This window comes from Microchirus variegatus (assembly GCF_963457635.1).
Source record: "Microchirus variegatus genome assembly, chromosome: 19".
NCBI lineage: Eukaryota > Metazoa > Chordata > Actinopteri > Pleuronectiformes > Soleidae > Microchirus > Microchirus variegatus.
Genome location: NC_139820.1, coordinates 23,701,179 through 23,719,326, shown reverse-complemented (window position 1 = coordinate 23,719,326; position 18,148 = coordinate 23,701,179). Strand labels below are relative to the sequence as shown.

General features: G+C 44.6%; 4 protein-coding genes across 5 annotated transcripts in view; 1 reads left to right on the top strand and 3 right to left on the bottom strand.

Moving 5' to 3' along the window:
• Positions 1-715, bottom strand: part of rnf4 (ring finger protein 4) — a 4,245-nt gene extending 3,530 nt beyond the window's left edge. Inside the window, exon 1 of the mRNA XM_083905672.1 lies at positions 124-715. Within this exon, the coding sequence (XP_083761798.1) occupies positions 124-135 (12 nt within the window). The 5' untranslated portion in view covers positions 136-715. The remainder of the gene's footprint in view (positions 1-123) is intronic.
• Positions 716-1,333: 618 nt separating this feature from the next.
• selenot2 (selenoprotein T, 2) lies at positions 1,334-2,920 on the bottom strand. The gene is made up of 5 exons (XM_083906237.1): positions 2,709-2,920; positions 2,288-2,398; positions 2,092-2,218; positions 1,897-1,984; positions 1,334-1,776 (listed from the first exon to the last, which is right to left on the bottom strand). The coding sequence occupies exons 1-5, from the start codon at positions 2,912-2,914 to the stop codon at positions 1,655-1,657; spliced, it is 654 nt and encodes a 217-aa protein (XP_083762363.1). The 5' UTR covers positions 2,915-2,920; the 3' UTR covers positions 1,334-1,654.
• A 170-nt stretch (positions 2,921-3,090) lies between these two features.
• Positions 3,091-5,667, top strand: cox18 (cytochrome c oxidase assembly factor COX18). 2 transcript variants are annotated; one of them, XM_083905749.1, is made up of 7 exons: positions 3,091-3,337; positions 3,689-4,068; positions 4,149-4,249; positions 4,426-4,580; positions 4,657-4,772; positions 5,021-5,128; positions 5,473-5,667. In XM_083905749.1, the coding sequence occupies exons 2-7, from the start codon at positions 3,709-3,711 to the stop codon at positions 5,632-5,634; spliced, it is 1,002 nt and encodes a 333-aa protein (XP_083761875.1). In that variant the 5' UTR covers positions 3,091-3,337; positions 3,689-3,708; the 3' UTR covers positions 5,635-5,667. The 2 variants fall into 2 exon arrangements, with proteins under 2 accessions (XP_083761875.1, XP_083761876.1); XM_083905750.1 differs by having other exon boundaries at positions 3,470-4,068.
• A 636-nt stretch (positions 5,668-6,303) lies between these two features.
• On the bottom strand, positions 6,304-18,148 carry polr2b (RNA polymerase II subunit B). Its single transcript, XM_083905582.1, has 25 exons — positions 18,073-18,148; positions 17,672-17,744; positions 16,781-16,931; positions 16,581-16,693; positions 13,996-14,215; positions 13,452-13,610; positions 13,214-13,378; positions 12,940-13,136; positions 12,742-12,861; positions 12,446-12,632; positions 12,177-12,320; positions 11,963-12,102; positions 11,739-11,850; positions 11,193-11,347; positions 10,753-10,951; positions 10,500-10,668; positions 10,303-10,399; positions 10,134-10,228; positions 9,794-10,044; positions 9,428-9,517; positions 8,483-8,590; positions 7,779-7,892; positions 6,961-7,121; positions 6,646-6,841; positions 6,304-6,434 (listed from the first exon to the last, which is right to left on the bottom strand). The coding sequence occupies exons 1-25, from the start codon at positions 18,089-18,091 to the stop codon at positions 6,345-6,347; spliced, it is 3,525 nt and encodes a 1,174-aa protein (XP_083761708.1). The 5' UTR covers positions 18,092-18,148; the 3' UTR covers positions 6,304-6,344.

Below are 18,148 nucleotides of genomic sequence, written 5' to 3'. Positions count from 1 at the left end.
ATTCAGAGAGAGAGTGAGAGGTCAAAGGTCAGAGAGAGTGAGAGGTCAGAGACAGTGAGAGAGGTCAATGGTCAGAGACAGTTTCTCTGTCAATAATGAAAACGATTGATTAAAACAACTTACAGAGCTACTCATGTCATCAGAGACACCAGCGACTGTGAGGACACCAGTGAGGACACCAGTGAGGACAGTCCAGTGAGGACAGCAGTGAGGACACCAGCGACAGTGAGGACACCAGTGAGGACACCAGTGAGGACACCAGTGAGGACAGTCCAGTGAGGACACCAGTGAGGACACCAGTGAGGACACCAGCGAGGACACCAGCGAGGACACCAGTGAGGACACCAGTGAGGACACCAGTGAGGACACCAGTGAGGACACCAGCGACAGTGAGGACACCAGTGAGGACACCAGTGACAGTGAGGACACCAGTGACAGTGAGGACACCAGTGAGGACACCAGCGACAGTGAGGAGCAGAAACAGGGTTTGGTTCGGTTTTGCGCTGCTGTTGCTGAAACAGACGTACAATCTCTCAAAGGTTGGCGGTAAACGGGGACTCAGCAGAAAGTAGCAAGCTGTTGTTTCCGGTGTGCAGGTGTGACGTAGACTTCAGCGGCGGATTAAAGATGAAAAGATTTAACATCAAAGAAAAAAAACCGCCGAATTATTCCCACCGATCTGCTCATGCTAACGTTGCTATATGCTACATTACTGCTTCCGGTGCTTCTTCTTCTGACGGAAGTTGGTAGCGACTTTAACCATCGGCAGCAGCGCCCTCTGCAGGATGTCAGTGGTGATGATCATCAAATAGAGTTTAAATGAATAAAGTAATTATTGGTATTAGGTTCTCAGTTATTGAAGTATTTATCAGTTATTTTGTTGTTTAAATCACAAATAAAAATAAATGATATTAGTTAATTATATTCCAGGTTAATCACATTTAAGGGACATTTGTCCATGTTTGTCTCTCAGTGTGAGACACGTCACACACCAGCGTCTTCTACACTCACTCTAGAATTTAGTCATATATTTTTAATAAATGTATTTATTTACATCAGATACGTTTTAATGTATGTGATTTTTTTTAGATTCGTCAGAACAACTGTGATTCATGACTTTGACCTGTAGGGGCAGTGTTTAATTAGGAGGAGGTGCGTTAGAACAGGGTTTTTCTCAGTCCTGAAACATGCAGGAGCAGGACAGTGGACAGGAGAGTGTCTCACAGTGGACAGGTCTCCTGTCAATCAAACAGAACTATCAAACTAGATTTTCCCAGCTTCATCATTTCATTTCCTGTATGAAAATAAAAGCCAGTTTTAGTTTCATGTTGAATTCAAACTTTATTTGACAACATTCTTAAGAAATCACGTCCATGAAGCTAACAGAAGTACCGCAGTTTAACACAAACTTAATGAACTAAACCTGAACCACAGTCCTCAGCAAACAGGTGCATTTTGGGTACTGTAGTGTGTGACCATGTGCACAGGGTGCGCTCTTTAGTGGCAGGTTAAATCTGGTCAGGCCCAGCAGAGTCTGCTTTAGGACCAGACCTTCATGGACGCCACACTGAGCCAGGCACTGCTGAGGAGACAGGTGAGGGTACAACTCCGAGCCAAGTGCCATGATCATCACCTGAGGATTTGACCTCAGAGTCTAAGAGGACGAAAAGGTCACGTGATCCATCTGCTTCATCTTCAAGTGGTTGTCGAGGATCTGACAGAGTTCCTGGATGTTTGGAACGTAACCGGACTGAAGCTTGGACCAGACGGGGACATCTAAGAACCAGGGGACAACAATCAGCGTTACACCAGGAACTTACACTGGGAGAGGGGACAACGATCTGCGTAACGCCACAATGTCCTCAGTGATGTCATCAGTAGTGTCATCAGACTCACCATTCAGAGTGACCTCGAAGGCTCCTGTCGACAGGAAGTGCGTCTCCATCATGTTGCAGAGGAAGAAAGCCATCAAACAGGAAAAGATCTGCATAAACAAGAATGTGACATAAGTGCTGTTGCCATGGTAACTGCTGCCACGGTAACTGCTGCCACGGTAACTGCTGCCCACTGTAACGCCATCGTTCTTCTGACCTTATTGTCCTGACTCCAGAACCAGGCTCTGGGAGTCTGGAAGGCGAGGAGGGGGAACGGGTTCAGACCGCTTACAATGACGAGGATGGACATGAGCTTCAGGTACGAGATCAGCTGACCCACACACCTGTGGAGGGGGCGGAGTTAGCTTCTATGTCATCAACATCCACACTGATGTGGTGATGTCACAGCTCACCTGTTCAATGGAGTCGGAGGATAGTTCTCTCCCTCAATGTGGACGTCTGGGTACAACCGACTGACGGTGACAGAGTAGTCCTGGAAGACTTTACTGTAACCTCAGGAGATACTGGAAGACAGGTGAGTGAGACAGGTGAGTGAGACAGGTGTGAGACAGGTGTGTGAGACAGTAGTCCTGGAAGACTTTACTGCAACCTCAGGAGATACTGGAAGACAGGTGAGTGAGACAGGTGAGTGAGACAGGTGTGAGACAGGTGAGGACGTGTGGTGAGGACATATAACCCTAACCCTGCATGTTTGTCCCCGCCTTTTCTTCTGTTGTAATAATATTTATTTAACAACCAAAGTATAAAAAGCGAACATAATATTATTGACCCGGTTTTTAGCCGTTAGCTTAGCATGCTATCTCGCTCACTCACCAGTACTGGAACCTGAGCACCGGGCCGGAGTACACGGTGGATTTAGCGGCTTTCCCAGGCTCAGTGGTCGGCGGAGACACACCGAGACTGTCGGCGGAAGAATGACCGGGCTGTGGACTCGAACTCCCGAGGTAAATGTCCCGGACCGTGAGGCCCGTGAAGAGCAGCAGAGCCACCAGGAGACCCGCCTGGCTGAACTCCGCCATCTTTGATGCTCAGACTCAGGAAAGCGACATGTTTCCGGATTTCAAGATTTCAAAATAAAAGACAGAAGCGACCTGAAAGACGAGGTATGACAGTTTAGGCTTTTATTGTGAAAGTATGAGCGTCTCTTTTCCGGTTTGAGGTTATTGTTTTAAGTCTTCGTCCTTTTACGTGTTTAACTGAAAACTAAGTTTCTCTGATTGAAAATTAATAATAATCTCATTCTTTTATTCTTTTGAGTTTTGGTTTTAACGAGCTTCGTTTACGTCATATTCATTCGCCACGCGACGGTAAACAGAGTGACGTCATATGTGTGTGACGCGTTGGTGAATGGAGGAAAGAAGGTGAAAGGATAAAAAAAAAACACCGATGAATTCTCCTACGTTCTGAAGGTGCACGAGACTTTGACGACTGACGTCACTCAGGTGCGTTTACGTCACGTTTACAGATGAATTAATGCGTCAGGGACTCTGGTTCAGGAGGTTTGTGCTAACAGTTTAACTGCTGACCAGTTAACCCGGTTAAATGTGATAAGGGATGACCAGTCAATGTTACAGGGATCCTGTGATACCAGGACCAGGGTCTACACTGGACCAGGGTCTACAGTGGATCAGGGTCTGGACCAGGGTCTACAGTGGACCAGGGTCTACACTGGACCAGGGTCTACACTGGACCAGGGTCTGGACCAGGGTCTACAGTGGACCAGGGTCTGGACCAGGGTCTACAGTGGACCAGGGTCCTGTCTCTGACCCTCCTTCCTGTTCCTGTCTCATCAGATAAAGGGGGTGTGGTCATCATGCTGAGTGTTGGAGGGCTGGTGAGGAGTGGCGTCCTGAGGCTCCGCCTCCTGCAGCTTCCTGTTGGTGGGGTTTGTTCAGTTGTAAACAGGAAGTGGCCTGTATCCACGGTAACCTCAGGCTGTTGTGGTTGGTCACATGTCAGGGCAGCGTCAGGCGTTCACGGTGGTGATTCGGTGCCCGGTTGGTACGACAGCCTGACGGACTCGACCCCGGTTCACCTGTGTGAGCACTTCCTGGTTAGCGTGCAGCAGGTGAGCGGGTTACCGTGGTGGCTGAGTATCGTCGTGGCGACGCTGACGGTCAGGTCACTCGTCACTCTGCCACTCGCCGCCTATCAGCTGGTCATCATCTCCAAGGTCTGATCAATCAAACTGATTTATCAATAGGTTCTGCAAGGTAACCATAGTAACCATAGTAACCTGCAGTTGATTGACAGGTGGAGGCGCTGCAGCTGGAGATCGCTGATGTGGCGAAGAGGCTTCGATATGAAGTTTCAGTCCGAGCCAGAGAAAGAAGCTGGACAGACAAACAGAGCAGGTAACACACACACAAACAGACACACACAGGCGCGCACGCACGCGCGCACGCACGCACGCACGCACGCACGCACGCACACACACACACGCACAAACTAATGTCATGTTGTTATGGCTGAGCGTACTCACCTAAAGTCTCTAAAACAAACAAAGCACTCGTGTGTTTGGACTCTTCAGGGTTCAGTTCAAGAAGAATCTGCGAAGGATCGTTAACCAACTCTACGTCAGAGAAAACTGTCACCCGTTAAAGACCAGTCTGCTGGTCTGGGTTCAGCTGCCGCTCTGGATCAGCTTCAGTCTGGCTCTGAGGAACCTGAGTATGCATCAGTCTGGTAAGAGTCTGGACCAAGGGTTTGATCAGGGTCCAGGACTGAGAGCAGGAATCAAACCTGTGTATTATCTGTGCAGAGGTGCAGTGTGATCTGGCAGTAGGGGGCGCTCTCTGGTTCTCTGATCTCACCTCACCTGACTCCACCTGGATCCTGCCGGTCTGTCTGGGACTCGTTAACCTGGTGATTGTTGAGGTGAGTCCTTCAACAGATATGAGGTCAATTGACTTTCTGACCTCGTCTCACTTCCTCATGTCTTGTCCTTCAGGTGTTCGTCTCACTTCCTCATGTCTTGTCCTTCAGGTGTTCGTCTCACTTCCTCATGTCTTGTCCTTCAGGTGTTCGTCTCACTTCCTCATGTCTTGTCCTTCAGGTGTTCGTCTCACTTCCTCATGTCTTGTCCTTCAGGTGTTCATCTCACTTCCTCATGTCTTGTCCTTCAGGTGTTCTCTCTTCAGAGACGGAATCCGACATCATTTCAGAAGCTGCTGCTGAACGTCATCAGAGGATTCTCAGTTCTGATGATACCACTCGCTGCCACAGTCCCCTGTGTGAGTCCTAGACTCTGTCCTAGACTCTGTCCCCTGAGTTTAAGACTGTCTCAGAGACAGAGTCTGAGATAAGAACGAGCTGTGGAGTAAAACTGTCAAACACAAGACTATGAGAATATGACATCATCGTATTCTGTCTCTGATTTTCAATCTTTCAAAAAATACTGTTTCCTCCATTCTTCTGAGCAACATGTTGACATTTGGTTCTTCTCTGACTCCGCCCACAAACATGTTGACATTTGGTTCTTCTCTGACTCCGCCCACAAACATGTTGACATTTGGTTCTTCTCTGACTCCGCCCACAAACATGTTGACATTTGGTTCTTCTCTGACTCCGCCCACAGTCCATGGCCCTGTACTGGTTCACCTCGAGTCTGGTCGGCTTCAGTCACAACCTGGTCCTTCGTTCTCCGAGGATCCACAGAATCCTGCGACTGCGGACTGATGGATCAAATTCTCCGTACAGAGACCTGCTTTCAGCCTTCATCAATAAATACTGTAAATAAATGAACACATACATACTGATGCTTCCTGTATGTGGACCAATGAGAAGAGACTGTGCTTTACACAGGAAGTGATGTCATTCAATAAAAAAAACAATTACTGTTCTACATTTAATGCCTCAGTGGTCTGTGGTGGTCTTTAGTAGACTGTAGTGGTGTTTAGTAGACTGGTGGTCTTCAGTAGACTGGTGGTCTGTGGGTGTCTTCAGTAGACTGCAGTGGTCTTTAGTAGACTGCAGTGGGCTTCAGCAGACTGCAGTGGTCTTCAGTAGACTTTAGTCGTCTTCAGTAGACTGTAGTGGTCTGTGGTGGTCTTTAGTAGACTGTAGTGGTATTTAGTAGACTGTAGTGGTCTTTAGTAGACTGCAGTGGTCTTCAGCAGACTGCAGTGGTCTTTAGTAGACTGTTGTGGTCTTTAGTAGACTGCAGTGGTCTTCAGCAGACTGCAGTGGTCTTTAGTAGACTGTTGTGGTCTTCAGCAGACTGCAGTGGTCTTTAGTAGACTGTTGTGGTCTTCAGCAGACTGCAGTGGTCTTTAGTAGACTGTTGTGGTCTTCAGCAGACTGCAGTGGTCTATAATTTGAGTTGTTTGGAATCAGAAACTGAACCATGCATTAAAGAAAAAATGTGTTTATTCTACTTTTACAAAAACACTGAAACAAAACAAACTTCCTGCTGATGAAGTTTACATCTGCGTGTGATTGGCTGTCGGCCTACGATGACATCATACGAGGGGCGATGCTCATTGACATCAGTTCCTGGAAGAGAAGTTTACAGGCGTACGGCATCCGGATGAGTGAGATCTGTCAAGGAAACAGAAACGTTACAAGATGATATTTGTGACTGATTGATTGATAATGTCTGACCTGTGTCTTGTTGCGATTGATTGATAATGTCTGACCTGTGTCTTGTTGTGATTGATTGATAATGTCTGACCTGTGTCTTGTTGTGATTGATTGATTGATAGATAATGTCTGACCTGTGTCTTGTCGTGATTGATTGATAATGTCTGACCTGTGTCTTGTTGCGACAGCCTCGACACTCGTACGTGTGCGTCCTGGTGTTAGCGATAGCCATGAGTCCACACAGGTTACAAACGTGAACCTGATACGGATCAGACGCTTCAAACAGACGCTCTCTGAGGAACTGAGCGGCGCCGTGAGCGATCTGACAGTCACGCTCCATCTCGCCAAAACGCAGACCGCCATCACTGAGGGAGAGAGAGAGTGAGACAGAGAGTGAGACAGACAGAGAGAGTGAGACAGACAGAGAGAGAGTGAGACAGAGACAGAGGAATAACCCGGTGCAGAACCAGACTCGGAGTCTCACCGTGATCGTCCCTCCATCGGTTGTCTGTTCAGAATCTGGACCGGACCTCTGGCTCTGGAGTGGATCTTGTCGTCCACCATGTGCTTCAGACGCTGATAATATGTTGGACCAATGAAGATCTGTGACGTCAGTTTCCTCCCAGTGAAGCCGTTATAAAGAACCTGATCACAGAGCAATCATCGTCGTCATCATCATCATCATCATCATCATTATTATTATTATTATTATTAATAATATTATTATTAATAATATTATTATTATATATTTAACCCTATATATTATTAACTTCATTATAAACCAATGAACACAAAAATCAATCAATTCTTCTTCTATTATTTCTGTGTTTCAACATCAACTCTATTTGAAATGTCACAGTGTGTAAGTATAGTAGAGACAGAGACATGTCCCAGAGACAGTAGAGACAGAGGACAGAGACATGTCCCAGAGACAGAGGACAGAGACAGTAGAGACAGAGACATGTCCCAGAGACAGTAGAGACAGAGGACAGAGACATGTCCCAGAGACAGAGGACAGAGACAGTAGAGACAGAGACATGTCCCAGAGACAGTAGAGACAGAGGACAGAGACATGTCCCAGAGACAGAGGACAGAGACAGTAGAGACAGAGACATGTCCCAGAGACAGTAGAGACAGAGACAGAGACAGTAGAGACAGAGACAGAGGACAGAGACAGTAGAGACAGAGGACAGAGACAGTGGAGACAGAGGACAGAGGACAGAGACATGTCCTCCCAGGATCCAGACCCTGGATTGAGACACGGTTTCTGTTCATCATTTTGACAACAGGAAGTAAACTGACCTCATTTCCTCTCAGGTGATATCCGTACTCCGACAGCAGGTTGGACACTTTCTGTACGTTGACGGCGTCGTTAAACGGCGTCGCGTCGCCAATCTCACCTTTGTTTGCTGAAACCTGAGACACCGAGAAAACAAGTTGATTAAATAAATGTCATTATGGAAAAGTTAATTCACAACTTCATTTAAGAACCACTGGTTAGCATTTCTGTGCAGGGTTAGCATGTCTGTGCAGGGTTAGCATGTCTGTGCAGGGTTAGCATGGCTGTTCTTAACATTACATTCATGCATTCTTTCTGCAGTGTGCAAAATTTAATACCTCATGAAATTGCAATTAAGACTTTTTAAGGGACTTAATTTTCCCAAAATTGATTTATCAACTTCTAAAACTTCTAAAGACCCCACGGACACTTTGTTATTAATTAATAAAATAAGGGACGATCGGTGGTCAGCAGGGGTCAGTTATTAGGGTTATTATTATAATGAGTTGTACAGTTATTATAGTTATTATAATGAGTTGTACAGTTATTATAGTTATTATTATTATAATGAGTTGTCCAGTTATTATAGTTATTATTATTATAATAATGAGTTGTACAGATATTATAGTTATTATTATTATTATAATGAGTTGTACAGTTATTATAGTTATTATTATTATAATGAGTTGTACAGTTATTATAATAGTTAATAACAGTTGATTCTTACCTTTCCCTGCAGACACTCGATCAGATGACCGACTGTCATTCTTGACGGGATAGCGTGAGGATTGATGATGATGTCAGGTGTGATTCCCTCACAGGTGAAAGGCATGTCCTTAACACACACACACACATCTTATAAATATACATTTTATTACAAAGACACACTACATTATACATATATATACATATACATATACATATATATGTACTGTCAAATATCAAACTTCATTGCAGAGCCACCCAGAATGCTTAGCTGTTAAACAACATCATGGAGAGCAGAGAAACACAACAGTTCACACAATGAAATAACACTAGGGGGCAGTGGAGAAAAAAAAACTGCCTTTGAACAGAAGAAGAAATCTGTGACAGAACAAAGACTCAAAGATGTGCAGCATCTGCCTCGACCGGTTGTGGTGAAAGAAAAGAACAGAGGAGGAGAGAGAGGACAAGATGGAGGTGAAGAAAGAGACAGAAGAACGAGACCAGGAGCAGATATATATATATCTATCTATATATATATAGATAGATATATATACACACACATATATACTATATATAAAAAATATATATATAATATATAATAATAATAATAATAATGAGCTTGTTTCTCTTCTCTCTATAATATTGTAAACAACTCTTTCTGTCTTATTATGAACAGAGACGTAAGATTTGGTGAAATACAAATAAATATATTTTATATATAGAAGTTGTGTTTATATATATATATATATATATATATTTATATATATATATATATATATATACACACACATAGTACAAACTAAACTTTGTCCACTAGGATGACAAAGACTTTCTAATCTCCACACAGAAGCTTGTTTTCTTTCTCAGGATTATTCAGATAATCTGAGTCACTTTTCTCAGGTTGTAACTCTAACATGTTATTTCCTGTCACTGCTGTTTAATGTAGTTAATGTAGTAAAGTCTTTACCTCTTGTCTGTACTGGATCCCACACGTTCCTTTCTGTCCGTGTCGACTCGCAAATTTATCACCGATTTGAGGAATTCGAACAGAACGAACCTGAAAAAGAGCAAAAGGTTTTTCTATCAACGTCCAGACACAAGGTCAGAGGTCACACAAGGGTCAGGTGTGTGTGGGTGTGTGTGTGTCAGTGTGTGTGAGGTGTGTGTCAGTGTGTGTGTGTGTGTGTGTGTGTGGTGTGTGTGTTTGTCAGTGTGTGTGTGTCAGTGTGTGTGTGTGTGTCAGTGTGTGTGTGTGTCAGGTGTGTGTGTGTGTCAGGTGTGTGAGTGTGTGTGTGTGTGTCAGGTGTGTGTGTGTGTCAGTGTGTGCGCTCACCCTGATCTTGCAGAACTTGTAGCCCTCATAGTTCAGTGTGACCATGACCTGGTCTACGATGCCCGTCTCACTTGTCCTCAGGAAGGTGCTGCAGTCTCTCTTGGTGTAGCGGCGGTTGGTGCTGTCCAGATCATCGTCGTTTTCCGGCAGCGTCACCGTCTTCCCGATGATCACGTCCTCACCAGAAACACGAACTCCAGGAGCGATCAGCCCGTCGTCGTCTAGCTTGTCATATATGGCGTGTCTCATACCTGACGAGGATTTGAATGGGTTCTTATAATAGGTTGTGTAACATTAGCTCCTCCCACCATCCACATCACACAGACAGGTGTATTCTCACCCTGACAGGTTTCACGTGTCGGCTTCTCAAAGATTTCCACCTGATCAAAGCCTTTCTTTGACTCCTGCTCTTTGTAGGACCGATAGAAAACTGACCTGTGAGGCGACAACAGCTTTAGTGAGTCCTGTCTCATCATCAGAAATGGGCGGAGTCACGGGTGAGGACTCACCTGAAGAAGCCTCGATCCACAGCCGACCTGTTCATGATCACAGAGTCCTCTTGGTTGTATCCTGTGTACGACGCGATGGCAACGATCGAGTTGATGCCTGAAAAACAGGTTTGTGAGTGTCGTAAACTTTGCCCTCAGACCCAGAACATCTGTGATATGATGGCGGTTCTCAGGTGACCCTGGTAAACATGTGTTACCTGCAGGAAGCTCTCTGAAACGCAAGTACTCCATGGACCGTGTGGTGACCAGCGGTTTCTGAGGGTAGTACAAGACGTGAGCGAGTGTGTCCATTCGAACGTGAAAGTTGGTGATGTAAACGCCCATGGCCTGTTTCCCCATGGCAGACTGGTACGTGTTCCTGGGAGACTGAAGAAATCAGAGATTTTTACCATCATCATGATCATCAAAATCACCATTCTCCCTTCTTTAAGCCCCGCCCACTCACTGTACCTGGTTGTGGTCAGGGAAGGGAATGATTGACGCACACACTCCGAGGATCATGGACGGGTGAATCTCACAGTGAGTGTAGGTGGAACAGTAAGCCACGCCCTTCTCCTGGAGGTCATCCGGGGTCATGGCGAGCATCACCGTCTCCTCCTCTAGAGTATCGATGTACTCCACCACGCCGCTCGCCACCAGGTCCTGCCAACTGAGGTCAAGACCAGGGGAGACCAGGTGAGACTAGGTGAGACCAGGTGAGACCAGGTGAGACCAGAGAGGGTCAAACAAACAAACTCAACTGGTCATCACTGGTTAAGGCTTGATATCACAGTTTAAGGTCAAATGTATTTCTATTTAAATATTTATTCTATAGCACATTTAAAAACAAGCAAACATAATTCTGGAGTTCTTGTCATGTGACCTCTCACCTGCGTCATGTGACCTCTCACCTGTAGTTGTTGTACTCTCGCTCCTTCAGCTGGTCGATGTGACGTCTCTTCAGCAGTAGTTTCTGTTTCTCCACGATCAGCAGGGGGCGACAGATTCGTCCGGCATCCGTGTAAATTCTGATCTCACGCTCTCTTATGTCTCTGATCATCGACACCTAAAGGATTAAGTTTCAATTATTTAACCCTGGTGTTGTCATGGTAACATGCACACATTTCATGATGTACTACTACTGCATGACACTCTCATACATTTTCCCAAGTTATGTGTACAATTGTATCTGTGTTATGTGTCAGGCAGTGTAGGGTTAAAGGTGAAAGCAGATCCACCAAGATCAGGACTCAAGAAGAATAATGTGGAGAAAAGTGGGAGAAATGGACGGTTTACACAAAGACAGGATAAGGACAATCATACTGATGACAACAGTGTGGAGACATAACAATCCACTGTTCTTTTTCTTTGTTTTATTGTCTTCTTTCCATGTTTGTAAAAAGAAACAATTAAAAGAAATTGGCAGGTAAATAAAGGTAAAGATGAGAGCTGCTCACCTCGGAAACGATGATGTCCATCTGTCGTCGTAGTTTCCTCAGCGTATTCATCAGCTGCTCTGGATCTTTGTGGATCCCGACCCAGCAGCCATTCACAAAGATCTTTGTAGCACTGAAACCATCAAAAACATTACCTTTGAATTATTCATTGAACTAGAACTAGACCCTGATCCTCAGACCAGACAGAGCTTTATTATGTCTCAGAGTGAAGGTGAGTGACAGACTCTGCGATGGCAGCAGGTGAGATCTCCTCCAGGTTCTCCATACTCCACTCCTCCAGGAACTCCAGGATGGGGGACGGCTGAGATCCCACAGAGATGTAGGCCATGAGCGCCAAGTTCTTCACCAGACCCACAGCGTGACCCTGAAACAGTCGTCAGTCATCAACTCAACGTTTGTGAGGTCATGGTGTCGGTGTGATGTCATCGCCTCGGTTACCTCGGGCGTCTCAGCTGGACAAACCATCCCCCACAACGTGTTGTGCAGCTGTCGAGGTTTCGCCAGTTTTCCGTCTCTGCCGATCGGAGAGTTGACTCGACGCAGGTGAGACAGAGTGGACGCAAACGTCAGACGGTTCAACACCTGAACACACAAACACACACATGTATGTACACACCTGACACAAAGTGAGTGAGTGAGTGAGTGAGTGAGTGACTGAGTGACTGAGTGAGTGAGTGAGTGAGTGAGTCCTGCTGTGAGCAGCTGACCTGTGAAACCCCGGCTCGGGCCTGATGAGCTTTCTTGACGTCGCCCCAGTTTCCGGTGGCGAGTGAGTATTTGAGGCCGTCAGAGATGATTCTGGTTTTGATGGCGAGCTCCAGGTTAAAGTCTTTCCCTCGGTCGATGAACTTCTGAGCATAGATTCTGATTTCCTTGAGCAGGTTCTTAAACATGCTGCCATACGTAAACAAGAAATAACAAATAATCAATAATTATAGTCATGAAAATGCTGTATTTGAACATTATAACCTGATTATACTGTGTGTATAAAGTTTAATCCCACCCCCTGAACAGGAAAGCCAACAGCGGTCCAGCGAGGTCCAGCCTCTTGTTGCCATAGTGATCTCTGTCGTCCAGCTCCCGTCTGCCCAGAGCGGCGAGCAGCAGCCTGTGGACCATGTACCTGTAACGCAGCGACACGTAGTTCCACACCATGAGCTCAAGTCACCTGCGCAGGTGAGTCACATGATGCAGGACTCACCCTAAGAAATAGGCCTTTTTGGTCTCGCAGAAGTCGCTGACTCCCACGTGCGGCAGCATTTCTTTCTGCAGAACTTCTTTTGCATATTTGATTCTTCTTTCCTTGGTCACTCCAGGTTTGGCTCCTCTGGAGCCGATAAAGTTCAATGCAACGTTCTGCTCCTGGATCACGAACGCTTCATCCAGAGACGGCTTCACCTGGAAACACAGTGACATCATAGGTGACGACACATCAGGCGGCGCCATCTGGATCAACAAGTAAGAATTTGACTGACCATCTCCATCATCTCGGGGTCATCGAAGTCGTAGATAATGTGTTCCAGGATGTCTCTGTCCGACACGAAGCCCAGAGCTCGAAACACAATGATGATAGGAACTTCCTGTCTGATGTAAGGGAGGGTGGACACGATCCTTTGACCAATCGCACTCTTCTTCACGCCCTGAAAGAGACAATTTCACCAATAAGAAGACGGGCTATAACATCATCTGCACACAGGTCATGTCAACACTCACCTGTCCTCCTCTCGCCATCATGCTGACCCAAATGGTACTGGTCGGACGGGACGAGTTCTCCAAACAGGACCGACACTCGGCCGTGTATGCGTACTTCGAGTCCTTCTTGGCGAAGACATAAACTGTGTTGGTCGCCATCTTCTCCTGTGCGATCAGAACCTGATCACATGACAAACACACTGTTACTTCCTGTCTGTCTGACTGCTGAACAGTGTGTGGAATGTGTAGCATATAACTTAGCTTAGCGTCGCCTCAAGTCTCTCAATGATGTCAACAGGTCACGGGTTAACTTTTAACCTCTAACCTCTAACCCAGGTCACAGGTTAACCTCTAACCCAGCTCACAGGTTAACCTCTAACCTCTAACCCAGCTCACAGGTTAACCTTTAACCTCTAACCTCTAACCCAGCTCACAGGTTTACCTTTAACCTCTAACCTCTAACCCAACTCACAGGTTAACCTTTAACCTCTAACCTCTAACCCAGCTCACAGGTTAACCTCTAACCCAGCTCACAGGTTAACCTCTAACTCAGGTCATAGCTTACCTTCTCAGAGCCGTTGATAATGAAATAACCTCCGGGGTCAAGCGGACACTCGTTCAGCTCGCACAGATCTCGGTCTGTTAGGCCACTCAGCAAGCAATAGGTGGAGCGAAGCATGATGGGAATTTTTCCAATGAAGGTTTTCTGGTGTTGTGTTTGCAACTGGTCTTCGCCCTCCTTTATTATTGTTTTAGTGATGTCAACGTAGAGAGGTGCGGAGTACCTGCACGACATCCCAGAACATCAGAGAACAGAAAACATCCCAGAACATAAAAGAACATCAGAGAACAGGACCAGAACATAAAAGAGCATCAGAGAACAGGACCAGAACATAAAAGAACATCAGAGAACAGGACCAGAACATAAAAGAACATCAGAGAACAGGACCAGAACATAAAAGAACAACAGAGAACAGGACCAGAACATAAAAGAACATCAGAGAACAGGACCAGAACATAAAAGAGCATCAGAGAACAGGACCAGAACATAAAAGAACATCAGAGAACAGGACCAGAACATAAAAGAACAACAGAGAACAGGACCAGAACATAAAAGAACATCAGAGAACAGGACCAGAACATAAAAGAGCATCAGAGAACAGGACCAGAACATAAAAGAGCATCAGAGAACAGGACCAGAACATAAAAGAACATCAGAGAACAGGACCAGAACATAAAAGAACATCAGAGAACAGGACCAGAACATAAAAGAACATCAGAGAACAGGACCAGAACATAAAAGAACAACAGAGAACAGGACCAGAACATAAAAGAACAACAGAGAACAACAGAAAACATCCCAGAACATAAAAGAACATCAGAGAACAGGACCAGAACATAAAAGAACATCAGAGAACAGGACCAGAACATAAAAGAACAACAGAGAACAGGACCAGAACATAAAAGAACAACAGAGAACAGGACCAGAACATAAAAGAACATCAGAGAACAGGACCAGAACATAAAAGAGCATCAGAGAACAGGACCAGAACATAAAAGAACATCAGAGAACAGGACCAGAACATAAAAGAACAACAGAGAACAGGACCAGAACATAAAAGAACAACAGAGAACAGGACCAGAACATACAAGAACAACAGAGAACAGGACCAGAACATAAAAGAACATCAGAGAACAGGACCAGAACATAAAAGAACATCAGAGAACAGGACCAGAACATAAAAGAGCATCAGAGAACAGGACCAGAACATAAAAGAACATCAGAGAACAGGACCAGAACATAAAAGAACATCAGAGAACAGGACCAGAACATAAAAGAACATCAGAGAACAGGACCAGAACATAAAAGAACAACAGAGAACAGGACCAGAACATAAAAGAACAACAGAGAACAACAGAAAACATCCCAGAACATAAAAGAACATCAGAGAACAGGACCAGAACATAAAAGAACATCAGAGAACAGGACCAGAACATAAAAGAACAACAGAGAACAGGACCAGAACATAAAAGAACAACAGAGAACAGGACCAGAACATAAAAGAACATCAGAGAACAGGACCAGAACATAAAAGAGCATCAGAGAACAGGACCAGAACATAAAAGAACATCAGAGAACAGGACCAGAACATAAAAGAACAACAGAGAACAGGACCAGAACATAAAAGAACAACAGAGAACAGGACCAGAACATACAAGAACAACAGAGAACAGGACCAGAACATAAAAGAACATCAGAGAACAGGACCAGAACATAAAAGAGCATCAGAGAACAGGACCAGAACATAAAAGAACAACAGAGAACAGGACCAGAACATAAAAGAACATCAGAGAACAGGACCAGAACATAAAAGAACAACAGAGAACAGGACCAGAACATAAAAGAACATCAGAGAACAGGACCAGAACATAAAAGAACATCAGAGAACAGGACCAGAACATAAAAGAACAACAGAGAACAGGACCAGAACATAAAAGAACAACAGAGAACAGGACCAGAACATAAAAGAACATCAGAGAACAGGACCAGAACATAAAAGAACATCAGAGAACAGGACCAGAACATAAAAGAACAACAGAGAACAGGACCAGAACATAAAAGAGCATCAGAGAACAGGACCAGAACATAAAAGAGCATCAGAGAACAGGACCAGAACATAAAAGAATAACAGAGAACAGGACCAGAACATAAAAGAGCATCAGAGAACAGGACCAGAACATAAAAGAACATCAGAGAACAGGACCAGAACATAAAAGAGCATCAGAGAACAGGACCAGAACATAAAAGAACATCATAGAACAGGACCAGAACATAAAAGAGAATCAGAGAACAGGACCAGAACATAAAAGAACATCAGAGAACAGGACCAGAACATAAAAGAACATCAGAGAACAGGACCAGAACATAAAAGAACATCAGAGAACAGGACCAGAACATAAAAGAACATCAGAGAACAGGACCAGAACATAAAAGAACATCAGAGAACAGGACCAGAACATAAAAGAACATCAGAGAACAGGACCAGAACATAAAAGAACATCAGAGAACAGGACCAGAACATAAAAGAACATCAGAGAACAGGACCAGAACATCACCAACAGAGAAAGAGAAACGTTGCTCAAACATACGTCAGGTTGCGTAATCGGGCCTCGTTGGGCATCATAGGAGATGGAGCTCCATCTTTCTCCCAGTGTGTGGGCTTTGAAAGGTAGATCTGCTCAAACTTCAGAAGGTAACGAGGCTGAAACACCAAACACATGTCAGTGATGTCCTGATGTCGATGATGTCACAGCACTATTTTTCTTTTAAAGCTCATGTTGCAGCTCACCGGCTCTTCCACCTCCCCTGACGTGTGCTGAGCTTCAGCCTGAAGATCGATGGGCGGAGCATCTTCCACGATCCTCTGAACCGACATCTGGATGAACTCATCAAAAGAGTCAAGCTGCTGCCGCACCAGGCCTTTCTCGTCAAAATAAGAGCTGGAAGAAACAGAGGATTGACAAAATAAGAGCTGAGAAAAGAGAAAAAAGGTTACTCTGCAGACTGAAGACTTCTGGCTCTGTCGTAAGAATATTTTCTCTACAACGATAAACAAAAACACTGTTAGAATAAAAACCTGCGTTTGATGAGGACGATGAAGTGGTAGAAAACAGATGGACATGAGAGGCCAAAGAAGATGAAACATAAAGGACTTAATAAAACATTATCATCACTTGCTGGATGCTAGTGAGAGGTCATGTGATCACATCGGCCGACTCGTGGTCATGTGACACTGAATCCTTCACATTCAGGTTGTGTGAGGAGATTGAGTGATTGTTTAAAGTCATTAAAATACTTGATAATAACCACAGCTTTAAAACAACAATATCATTTAGATGATATATATGCAAGTAAGACTAAATGATTTAACGTTAGAACAATCATAAATAATACTAGTCTTTCTAAAATGTATACATGTGATTTATATAAAACTCTTATTAAAGTCAATCTGTATAGTAGGGTTAGGGTTAGTATAAACAATAATGATGCACGACATTCATTCACTTATTTTAACAACAAAAGGTCCTAAACAAAGAGGATTCAGTGATTTCTGACCTCGTGTCATTTATTTCAGTCATGTTTTGTTGATTCAGTGTCACAAAAACAGCAGTTTTTCTAAATGTTGCCCTAATCCCGATCTATCGACACAGTATTGATCACATAATCCACGTAAAGTTACCTGATGACGATCCAACACGCTTCCTGCCACAGATCCGGAGTGATTTCATCCTCATCTTCATCATATTGATTATCTGGCAAACGCAAAGAGCTGATCACTGATCGATATTAGCTCTGAGATGTCATGTGACAGATAAACAACGATTACAGGAAATACAATGGATATCATCTGCCGTGAAACACCGTCACCGTCTAACTACTAACTACTACTAGTTAACAACCCAACTAACTCACCAACATCACAGCACTTACTGGTTCATTAGCCTGTTAGCTCAAACAAAGCTAACGTCGTAAGCATGTTTTCAATCAGAGGGGATGCTAACATGAGCAGCTAATTGCTAACGCTTCAATTAGAGATTAAGTGCACGCAAGTGCTGATCAGACATGATCGATTAAACTCACCTTCGTCCTGATCATACATGATCGATTAAATCAATGAAAACTCTCGGACAAAAACTCCGACAAAACCAAACAGAGC